We start from the raw sequence: 12532 nt of genomic DNA on the forward strand, positions 1-12532 counted from the left end.
CTCGGTCTACGAGCACTACCAACCCCAGACAGGTGGTTATTTCCCTACCTTGCACTCCGACACCCGCCAAGCTGCAGCACCTTACAGCAAACCCTGGCACAAAGACAGTGGATGCTTTAGAAATACGAAGGAAATGGACTGGGGAGGGCAGCTGGGCTCGGGTGCTTTTGTTATATTGCTGCTGGAGACTGAGAAGTAGGCTAAGTGAACTAGTTGCCCAGCACATTAAAGCATTTTTTAAATGTTTTTACCATTTCTCCTATCTGTGAGGGTCATTTAGAGCTGTAACCCTCATCCTTCAACACTCCTAGAGTTGGCCCCTGGTTGGTGCCATCAGCAAATTCAGCGCAGCTCTTCCGCTCCATCACAGTCAGTGATGAGAGCAAGGAATAGCACTGCATAAAGCACAGAGCTTCGCGAAATGTACCGTGACATATCATTCTAGCTTGATGGTAAACCATTACAGCTACTCTGATTATCTTTTACATAGGCCACATCTCCTTGGCATACTCATGCAAATTTCATGTGCAAGTATCAAATGCTTTATTCTAAGAACATGAATGTGACCACTGCATTTAATACTAAATATCCTAAAGAAAATGATGAAAATCAATCCATGCGAAAACAAACTTGCATATTTAGAGCATACAACAAACCAATGCCTTCACAGCACTGCCCAAACCTTTCAAAATATTAGAAAGGAATAATCTCCATCAACAGAAGCAAGTGGAAAAGGTTTTTAGAGCCACACTAAAATAATGCGATTCATTTGCAGCGATAAAGCCACAGAAAATAGGGAGAAACTTGCATGATTTAAGTATCAGCTCGAGGCAGTGTACATAATAAACGCATTTACTATTAGCAAAGGGGAAATTGGCTGACAGTCACATTGGCTTTCTACAGCTGACTGCCAGATGATTGTTTTTATCAGGTACATTTAATGAATTGAAAAGAGTAGGTTATATGGCAACTTTCATATAATGACTTTTAGCATAGAGTTTTGTACAGTCTTTTTAATATTTACACTTTATATACTACTAATTTTTTTTTCCCCAGAGATATCATAGGGTTTAACTCAAATATATTGGTGCTAGTTCTAACCCTCCTGGTAGCTGCAACAGATCTTGGATCTTGGGTCTAATTTCTATCATTTATGTCTGACATAGGCATGAACTACTTTTAAATGATGCATATATGCCTGAAAAACAATGAAGGACTTCTTTTCCTGATGGGTCCCAGAGACCATCACAGCGACTTAAGTACAACACTAGTAATTTCAACAGGAGGAGGAGAGAGACAAGTCAACACTAAAAGCAGCAATATTTATGAAGATTTCCTTCTCCTCAGCCCCACGTGAGAAAGTTATACGCTGTCCAATATTTACAATTTGACAAATTAGCAGGTTCACAGTTCTTTGGGAAAGGGACAGGAAAGCATACATAATAAAACTAAAAAAGATCCTGTGATGCTAAGATATTCACGTTCTTCTACTTAAGAATATTAAAAAGAAAGATTGTGTGCTTCACAGAAAATGTTATTCTTCCATACACTGAACACCATGAACAGTATTCCCATTTTTATCCACATCCCCCCCTACAGCTTGAGAATCTATCAAAAAGCTGCACTAATCAAGGATCGAGCTCTTTGCCAGTATTTCTTGGTGGTAAATGACCCCGCTCATGTTCCTTATTATTTTATCGTGTCAGTATAGCATGTTTTTTTTCCACGATGTAACCACAGTTAATATAGTTTCCATTGTACTCCGGCAGAAATTTAAGAACATAAGCTCTAAAACCTGAGAGAGCAAGAAAGATAGCAGCGAGTCATTAGTGTTTGGACAGCCTTAGTTCGCACCGGCACAGCACAGATACAGTTGCCATATTAAAAATCTCTGTGTAGCTGAATGATTCCCAAGGGATAAAAACAAAGGTCTTGTAGAGTTATTTCACATCTTTATTGACCAATTGCATTACAATTAATAAAAACCCAGATCTAGGTGCTTTTCAAAGTGGGAAGAATGACCTGCTTTTGAAAGAAGTAGTCATCACATCTTCCAACTTCAGAATAATAATTTTAGGGAAAAAAAAAATATATATCATTTCTTGATCATACCAGGTTAGCCACAGAAAGACTCTACATCAGAAGTCTGCACAAAATGAGAAGATGGCCTTTGCCCAACTTCTGCAGACAGCGTGCACTCACCAACAAAGACTTGGAATTAATTATTCAGCATTTACGTTGTGCTACAGAAAGTATTAACTGGCAAGCTTAGAATCTTTTATTGGGGAATAAATGAAAGAGAATGACATTTTTCATTCATATACTTGTTTTCAGAGTAAAACAAATATATATATATGTATTTTAAGTATTTAGCACTCTAAAAGTGAATGGATTGGAAAATCTGGATTTTTTTCCGATTAAAACTATTGAATTTAGTCAGAGTTATTTTCCCTTCCATTTTAGACCCACAGTAATGGATACTCAATGTAAAAAAAAAAATCAAACACTGGTAATTACTTGGAGTTGTGCGGTATAATGCACTCAAAAAATTTTCTCTTTTATATAAATTGGGAAAAAAAAGCAACCTAGTAGACATCTGTTTCTAACAACCTTTCTCAAAAGACAATAACTTTATATCCCTGTTGAAAATGTGTCTCAGAAATAACTGGTCTGAGAGTTTCCAGGAATGAATGGTTACTTTTAGAAAAAGCTTCATCAGAAAGTTTTGTCTTTTTCCCAGAGAAGAAAGACATGCAAAATAGTTATTGAAACTGATCTGCAGTGAAACTAAATGACAGGGAAAAAAAAAAAAAAAAAAAGATTTCACTGGCACAATTGCCACCTTCTGCAAAAAATACAAATCTTTTAGGAACGAAGACATCACCATTTCAGAAAATGTATTTTATACATGTCTGATGAACTCAGGCACCACTGACACATGCATACAAGCTAGAGGACTGTATGTATACGTCTGTATTTAGGTAGCACTGCAGCCACAGGCAGTATGGATGCCCACAGTGCACAAGCTTGCCTGCAAACTGTTGTATTTGTGCTTCTCAAAGTGCACGACTTAACTCTGCTAGCAATTACAGCTCTGAAATTGCCAAAGCCACAAATCGCTGAAGCAAAGCAACTAATAACCAGCTGAAACACTGAAATTAAAATTCTGGAAGGTTGCACTGTTATGAGCCACATGGCAAAATAAACAAGGACTGAAAAACAAAGCACAGACCTGGAGTCTGCATCCTCTGGTTTTGACTGCCTGTGTCAGTGTGCTGTTCTCTCCAGCAGTTCAGCAGTGACAGCTGTCACACAAATGAGGGGAAAAAAAAGGAGCAGAGGCACTCTGGAAACCACTACTTCAGGAGATGGAAGGTGTTCACCAGGAGTGAACAAACTATCGGGAGTTTCTGCCTTTTAAAGCTTTTTACTGCTTCTAAGAAACTTTCCTGATTTGTAACCTATTGCTTTCAGACATTTTGTCTAAATGGGCATTTCAGTGTTTGTTGTGGGACATCCTCTTTTCTGCTGTACTGCACCCTTGCCATGTCAACCCAATGCAATTACTTAGCACACGTATACGGCAGCCTAGCTCACAGGGGCAGTTCTCGTTAATTATTACTATAGGATATATTCAAATGAACAAACTCTTTTAGTAACAAACAAACAAACAAACATTTTAACTTCTTTCTCTTACGAAGTTATCTATCAGGGCCCCATAGAAAAACTGAAAACACCAATGACAGTGTTAATATCCCGATTCAAACTTTAGTGGAATCAGATATATATTCAGTATTATATTACCACATTTTTAAGGACCATTGCTGTCTGAGGCCTTTAACCTAACCTAGGTTTTAACCTAGGCCAGGCTGAAAAGAGCCTCAGTGTACACACACAGCGGACTTTGCATACCACACTGATAAGGTCTGGCACTGTTTCTAAAAGGGTACTCCTGACATACTGCCATGGAGTTATTATAGTCACTTCCATCATGCAGTGAAGGTACAACCTACTCTTTTTTCTGGTTTGACACATGCTTGACATCTAATTTTTTGGAAAAGAAATTACAACAAGAATCATCATAAAAGCAACATGAAATGCAAATAACCACTTCCAAAAAAAAAAGAAAAAAAGAAAGAAAAAAAAGAAAAAAAAAAGAAAAAAGCCACAGCTGTGATAATGTCAGCAGTGAAGGTTAACCTCTAACTACAGCAGTCTGGTGAGCTTGCTCTTGTATTTGCTGAACCAGTATGCAGGGCTGGCATTTCATGTCATCTGTAATGCTATGCTGCTGGGATATGATTAGCTACTTAAGAGCATGTAATTTGCAGTGGTGTAACTGCACTGACCAGAAGGAAGCTGATTCTAAACTTATCCTGATACACAATGAGAAACAGGTCTCAAACAGCCAAGAAGTAAATTCACATCCTTTATAACTTCAGCCTTCTTTGCAAACGAAACCTGAGAAACGCTGGAAGAAGCAATCCATTGTAATGCGCCAGATCTTTTCTGGGAATCTGAGAAAGAGCAGAATGACACTACAACACAAAGCCAAAGTTAATGTGCTTACTTAGTGCAACTTCCATAAACATATTTACTCAGATCTACCACGGAAAATAGAATTTGCAAAGCATTGCACAAAGAACAAAAAGTATCATTAGTGTTTATTTTATCTGGACTGCTCCACTAGAGAACAGCAGCAGCAGAGGGGAGAAGTGGCCTCCAAAACAAGCATCGTATTTAGATCCTGAGAGTAAGCTCAGTGTAAATATGTGCGAGAGAAGCCAAATCATACCCAGTTAAGGCTTCATAATGGAGGGAAAAAAGAAGCATTATATATCTGAATTCCCAAAATTACAGTTATTGATCCCTTTGCTAATAAACTTAGCCAGAGATCTAAACTAATTTGTCTGGACATTAATTAGAGCAACAATTGATTTTCATTGATCCCCCCAAAGGCTATAAAATGTCGTGTTAACTTCCACACCATCTTCATTTTTCCAAATACAAGTTCTCACTAGCTGAGAAATCAAATGTAGTTTCCCTATATGAGGTTTGCATCTTCATCATGTTCATTCTGGGAATTATGCCCAAGCCTCCTAAATAGTAAACAGTGTAGTTCGTTCTTGCCAAGGCAAAACTAGACATATACGTTTATATCAATCACCAGAGGAAAAAAGTTCCACTCTGAACTACTAGACATCTGTTACATGATCCACTGAAATGAATGGAAATACTACTCATAACTGAAGTTTTAAGATAGATGTAAAAGGCTGAATCTAAATAACTGGCTTCTCTTTAGGAAAATGGGTGCTAGGAGCTAAGGAAGATTTGACTGTCAGAAATTGGGAAAGATAATGGGCCCCTTGAGCTGTCCCTAAGTGCCAAACAAAACTCAGAAGTGGGTGATACTTAGGGCCTTATGCTTTCCCATTTATAATCTTTCAGGAAAAAAAAACAAAACAAAACAAAATCTTTCTCCTTTCTTTGTTAGAAAAAAAACACATCAAAAAAAGAAGCATAAACCAACCCCAGACTTTCCTTTTGCTGAGCTCTGCTGGAACCGATAGCTGGATCTGAATTTCACACCGTCAGCCTGCCTCTGCTTTCTTTTACTAAAATAATACCCTATTTTAATGGATACAGTCTTAGCTCTGAATACTGATCCACAGCTTTCTGCAACAGCAGAACTCACAGGAACACTGTCAAGGGCAACTGCAGAAATCTTGCAAGTTTTCACACGTTTCATGCCCACAGTATGAAAGACTGCCGAAGAAAGAAGAAATGATAATGTGCATCATGGCAAACCTGGTGATTTTATAATCATTCCCTCAAAATGGTGAATGATGTGTCGTGGGTCACCATTGCTTGTATGGTCAGTGTTTCACTGCCAGTTGCACAAATTGCTTCTTTTCCAAAGGACGGTCAACTACTGCAGGAAGAATCAGACACAGAGCAAACACAGCCTGAACTTCAGCACAAGACACTGGTATGCTATGTGGTTACTTTTTAACAGAAGGCCATGGAAAGGGAAAAATATTTCAGTTATAACTCCCTTGCAATTCTAAAGATTTCTTCTAAAAATAAAGCTTTAAATAATTTGAAGACCACCGACATATGCTTTATCACAGATCAGTGGTGCTCCACAAGCCTCATTTTAAGACCTCCAAAACTATCTGAAAGGAAGTGTCTTTTAGGAAAGTAAACACAGACCAAGCAGCTGAACGCTGCTCTCCCTGCAATTGACCCAGGACACAGCAGTCACGGGTGGCTGCTCCTGGCCTGTAGTCCACAGGTTAGAAGAGAGGAAAGGGCAAAAAACATGTTCCCAAGAGTGACTGTGCTTGCTTGAGCTGGGCGGACTTGGTCCTCATGCAAGGACCCTCTAGATGGGGCTGGCAGCGTCAGACCACCTGCATTTGAAACCTGTGTCACAGATGTGGTTTGAACTCCTACCTGGTAAAAACAAATCTTCTCGCATTTCTGCTCTGGCTGCTTCAGAGAAGCATCGTTTTTTCAACCACTCAGCTTCATATTCGCTTGTGTGTTCATCGGGCCACGTAATAGATATCTTATAAAATAAAAAGAAAGGTCATTTTAGAAAACAAAACAAAACAAAAAACACACCATGTAGACCAAACAAACAAACAAACAAAAAAACCAACTAAAAACTCAAACCTTAGAAATTACAAATATTGCAATATTTCAATCAGTAATATCACAGCTCAGGCTTCCTTGCAGTGTAACTGCAAACAATTAATGAAATCCCAATCTGAACACCACCCAAATTCTGATACCATTTATAGATGGTTATTTTCACATAAGCACATGACCTAATTTGCTATTTTGTGCGGGCTGCTGTCACTGTGTGTGCTTTGCTTAGCAGAGAGTGGGGAATCACAGAACCTGGCACACGCCACTGAGGAGAGCACTTTATTACCAACTCAGAAGAGAGCAAAAATATCTTCCAAAACACTGACAGCTGTCAAAAGAGAAAAAGGACAAGACAGACACATGTAAAAAATGTTAGGAGACAAATAATTTCCCTAGTTTTGACATGTTTTCCCCCTTTCAAATAAATGTATTTTTTTCAATTCCTGAAAAAAAAGGAAAGAAAGTGTAAAGCTTTCCTTGCCATGAACCAAAGAGCCCAGCGCAGCACACGCACCCCATGGAATTCTCTCTCATCTGCTGTGTAGGCTTCGATCCCCATTTCACAAAATTCTGGCCGTTCGTGTTATGGTAAAACACCAGCATTAGTTTATGATTAGCGTTGTGCTTGCAGTGTACACAGAAGCAGGCAATCCCTCTACTATCAGTACATTTGCTCATTCAAAGGATGAATTTACACAGTGTTACTTTTGGTAACGAATCATCAACTTGGGATCCTAAATAAACACAGCACCTTGTCTTGCAGATGAGCCACGTCCTGCCCGGGCTGTTACAGGGCTGATTGCCCTGTCTTTAACATGTTTTAAACCTCTTTAACTGCAAAATGAAGGAAGTGAGTTTGCACATCAAGGGAGCTATGTACTGCTTGTAAATAAGCATATAAAATCTAGATAATATACTAGGCATTTACATATGTCAGGAAAGATTAAAATTTACTGCAAGGGCAGTTCCTCTCCCCTCTTGCCCAATAACCTCTCTTTTTCAGTGACCAAACATTAACGTAGATGGATAGACACAGATACAGACACTAGGCCAGCACTGAATATTGGGTTCAACTTCAGTTTGAGTGTTTGCTCTAAAATGAAGTCTTTCGCACATTGGAAGGTAAGGTATCAGCTAGTACACTGATATCTTTGTTATGAATTAAGATTATCATCACTTTCCCATTTGTTTTTCTAATTTGCAAGTCACTTATAGAATAAAGAGAAAAAAGACAGATGTTAACGCAAAATTAGAAGTGTGGGGAATGCCTACATTTTCTTTTCAACATCTGATAATGAGGAAACATTTAAAAAAGAACAATTATGTTCTAGAAACTGTTTTTGTGCCCGATGCATCACATTTATAAAGTAGTTTCATATACATTGGGAAGACCCAACTTGCCCAAATTACTCCCATTAGATCCTTGGGTTATTCTTAAAAGCTGTGCAAATCCATGCTATTGATCGTGGATAAAAGAATTACAGTTACAGCATATCCTGGGGTTATCTCCAATTTGCAGATTAACGAGTATCGTTAAACAGGTTTCCCTAGAAGCACAATCAGTGCTTCTTCGAGTACCTTTTTTCCGTCTGTCAGAGTGACTTCCTTTGCCACGATGTCAACATCGAGTTCCTCGAAGAGCAGCCTGCGTGCCTTGGCCGAGCGCAGGAAGCAGTCAGGGCACTGGCAGTTGTCTCTCAGCCAGACGCACGGGTAGCGGCTCTCGCTCCCATCCTCCCACTGCACGTGGATGAGGTGCTCCGCGTCCTGGAGCCTCCACCTTCTGTATTGCTGTGCTCATGTCGCTGGTGTGGGCCCCTCGCGCTGTCCCCTGCCAGTGGCACGGCAGTAGGGTGGCTGCGGCGAGCACACACCTGCCCTGGAGCACGGTGTGGACTTTGGTCCCCCGCAGGATGTGAGCTGCCAGCCTCCACATCGTGGCCTCCGTGACACCGCCGGACGGAGAGCTCCTACAACAGGGTGAAGAGCAGTTTGTTACCGAAGGAGTAACTGTAACAGCAAGAGCATGTTAAGATGGCTCTCCCCACCTGCCTTCTACCTCAACATTTAGGAATCCTGTTTATGTTTTTTTGAGGCACGGAGGGTGCATTCGGACCCGTCTATTCAGAAAGTCCTGGGATCAGCAGAGCTTCACTTTGATTCACCATCTTGTTCATCTTTAGTTCCTGCAGTCAGTTCAATACTTACTGCATAAATTGGCTCTTTATAAAAGACACCTTGAGATGAGCTCCACAAATCAAACGTAGGTGCTGCTACCAATCATGCTGCAAAGCTAAGGCTCTAAAGTGCACATACCTTAATTCCTGCTCTCAACACTATAGAAAAGCGAACGCTGCATCCATTTCCTTGCAGGGAAAAGCTTTGGAAATACGACTCGAGCTACGGCAGAGTTCTGCAAGAGCTCATTTCTCCTTGCACAGGCAGCCTGCTTTCTATAAGTAGACTGGATTATTTAAAGCTAATTGAATATTTAAAGTTAGCTGTATGCTGTACTGAAGAAAGATGATGCATCCAAACCTTAAATTACAAGAGAAGTTCTGATCTAATGTTTTTCTTATTCAGAAAAGCACTTGGCCTCCCCTCAAATCAATAAAACATCACATTTGTTTTTAATAGACTGTTTAATGATTTCGAAGTTTGTGTATTTATTTCCCATGTGTTCAGTGTTTTTTTCTGTTGTTTTTGTTCTTCCACTCAGAGGGCAAAATATTGATGCCCTGTCAGGACCAAAGCCTCCCCACTTGTCTTTGCACAGGGAAAACCTCATTAACATCAGTATTTTGACACACTAAAACCTACAGAAGTTGTCAGAAGGTTTTTGATTTTTTTCCTTTCCTCTCTATAAGTTAGAATTATGCTGTATAGGGCCCCAGGGTCTCCTTTTGTTTTTATTTCATTTGATTGAGTACAGCAAAGCAGAATATCGATTTCTACTTTCTTTTGTCTGGGCATAGCAGTCCCATCAGAACCCATTAATTACCAACTTTCACTTGCAGTTCAGCCTGAGGAACAGCCTTCTGCACACAGACTCTAATCTGTTTTATCCAAAAATGGGTTCATATCCAGACATATCTTTCCTTTTATACACACACACACATATATGCACACACACATACGTATGTAAATACATACACATATATCTCTACCTTAATTTCAAAGCACAATTCAAGTACAGCAATTTTCCTGTTGACTGTAAAAATATTTACACCAGGGGACTGGCTGCAGTTTCCTTCTGAAACGTCTTGCACAAAGTTTTATTATGTATGACTGCAAAGACAGGGTATGTTTTAGGTTTCTTAACGCACAACAATTGGATACTTATTCTAATCTCTTTGAAACAAAAGACAAGTACTGGAACACAATGAATGTTTCCAATGTAGTGAAACTTTAGAAGAGCTGGTTTCCAAGCAAGTAGTAACACCTCTGTTTAACATATTGTAAACTTCTGCTGCATCTGTACTGGTTACATAGTAGTTCTGTTCAAGGCAGTGGATTATTTGATGACAATGGATGAGAACCAAAAGCACACTTAATTAACCAACATACTGTTTAGGTGGAATCAGGACCATTTAGATGCAGGAGTGCAAGCCACAAAACCACTGCCTACTTGCTTAGGTAACTCTGAGGCTGTCGCTACTTGCCCATCTGCATACTAAGTCACCTGAATCCCCCAAAAGCTACCGCTATCCACTTCCAAAGACAGCACAACTTGACAGATCTGGGTATCCTCACAAACACCTCTTATCCAGTTTATCTAAGATGGGTGAAGGGGAAGCTGCCCCTTGCAAGGCACAGTTGTGTAAGCACAATCATCAAACGCCTGACATCACGACTACCGAATTCAGCCCAAAGCATTGCACTCATGGCCACTTCAATTTAAGAACAAGGTTAGAAAGCATACAAGCAACCTAAACGGTAGGATCAATTTATTCTACCTGTCTTCCAGGGTAGAAATTATCCAAGCGCAGAGCACTCTTCCCAGAACCAACCACTCAGCCAGCCCAGCTCCTCATCTCTTGAGGATCACAGACGACACATCTCTGTGCACTACATGTACGGAGGCATTCCTTTACGCATCTGGTTAGGAAAAGACCGGGAGAACCAGATTTGATTTTCGAAGTTCAAGGCCACCAGGAAGCTCCTCTGGCTTACCAGGGAAAATTCTGAGAACTAGATCTTTTTGGTTATGTAAAACATCCACCTAATTAGATCATTATGTGCTTTGCCTATAATGTATTTCATACATTTGGTATATCAAGCCATCCAGTTGTTCAGATAAACTTTCGTGCACAATTTTCTCATTTTAATTAACGTGGCTTGCCAAATAACTTTATTATTCGCATACTTATTGTTTAACTCCACAACCTGTTAAATCACTTTCATCATTAGAGTCTTAATGAAAAAAGTAATTAAGCCTTTAATTTCTGCATGCCCTTCAGGGAACATTCATCACCAAGTCCGCAGTCCTATTTGAAGTCTGACAGATTCAAAGGGTGTCTAGGCTTCTCGTATTTTACCATTCAGTTAAGAAATCTGAACTTGCTCCTAAGAGGCCCCTTGTAGTACTTCTGGTACTAGAAAACCATGTCAGAATATTTTCTATGACAAGAAATTAAGGTAAGTTTACTGTCTTCCTGTCACAGATGTTGTTCAACTGGTATTTGTTCACACGGTAATGATAACTCAGTCACACAAAACCTATCTCAAGCAGAATTTCGTCTAAGTCAGTGACAGAAAGCTTCGTAAATGCTTTGGAACAAAGGTCAACCTCAAAAATCAGATGCAACCAATCCTGCCAGACACAATTTCTAGATTAAAAACAAATAGATAAATAAACAAATCTTCTGGAAGTTACACGTAATTTATGTTACAATGGGGAAGGCTGTAAGCCAAAGGGGAATTTCCAACTTTGCTTAGATGTGAGAAGCATGGCACGGTGGTGTTCATCTTGCCTCACTTCAGACATGTACCAGTCACCTACACTCAAACATCGCAGGAGCCATCTGCAACACCCATAACTAACAGGCACATTTAGGTCACAATTCACCTGACCTTTGCAGAAACCTGCTTCAGGATGAGACAAACTGAACTCTTTTTTCTCTCCAACAGCTACAAGAAGAGCCCCAGCAGTTAGCTCTGACACGGATGTTACACTGTCGGTGTTTACACTCTGCAAGATGTTTCATGGTGGTAATTTCATGATGAACTGGTGCTCCTGTTCCCAGACCACTGTTTCTGCATACAACTCACTATGCACAACACTGCTGGGAGAATCGTGGATGGTAGCAGCCCTAAACTTTACTGCCATGCAGAGCAAGCCTCCACTGCTGTCAGTAGCACCCCCGTTCCAAGCGACGTCAGGTTTTGGCATCGTAGGTCTAACCTATTGTGAACCACAAAGTGCTCTCTTGAAATACTTCCAGTCCTAACAGCCAGACACTGAATAGCCAGCCTCTGCACCCCAGAGAGAGGGGAGGATCTCTTTCACAGACTGCAGCAGAAGCCTTCTATACGCTTAGGGTAGGAAACAATTGCACCGCACGCTTTGCGGGATTAATAAAAATCACAGTATGTGGGTTTTTTAATATACAGATCTATTTTGTCTACTATTACTGCGCCCCAAGACTCCAAGCCTATTCAGATTTTTCGTTTATGATGTCTATTTACTGAAGTGAGTAGACTTGCACCTAAATGACACTGCTGTTAATTAGGAGAGAATCAGGCCCTTTGGATCCAGTGTTAGGTTGGTAGGTATGCGAGAGGAAGCCATGCAAACTATTATAGCAGAAGATTTCCCTTGTGGTGAAGTTAAGCGTTCACTTTTAAAATATACAACAGTGTTTGCATTACAACTTCT

General features: G+C 40.0%; 1 protein-coding gene across 1 annotated transcript in view; it reads right to left on the reverse strand.

Moving 5' to 3' along the window:
- BBOX1 (gamma-butyrobetaine hydroxylase 1) overlaps nucleotides 1-8590 on the reverse strand; it is a 31242-nt gene extending 22652 nt beyond the window's left edge. Inside the window, 3 exon segments of the mRNA XM_050710992.1 lie at nucleotides 6457-6571; nucleotides 8233-8421; nucleotides 8423-8590. Of these exon segments, the coding sequence (XP_050566949.1) occupies nucleotides 6457-6571; nucleotides 8233-8421; nucleotides 8423-8590 (472 nt within the window).
- Nucleotides 8591-12532: the final 3942 nt, after the last annotated feature.

Source organism: Cygnus atratus, chromosome 5 (assembly GCF_013377495.2).
Source record: "Cygnus atratus isolate AKBS03 ecotype Queensland, Australia chromosome 5, CAtr_DNAZoo_HiC_assembly, whole genome shotgun sequence".
NCBI lineage: Eukaryota > Metazoa > Chordata > Aves > Anseriformes > Anatidae > Cygnus > Cygnus atratus.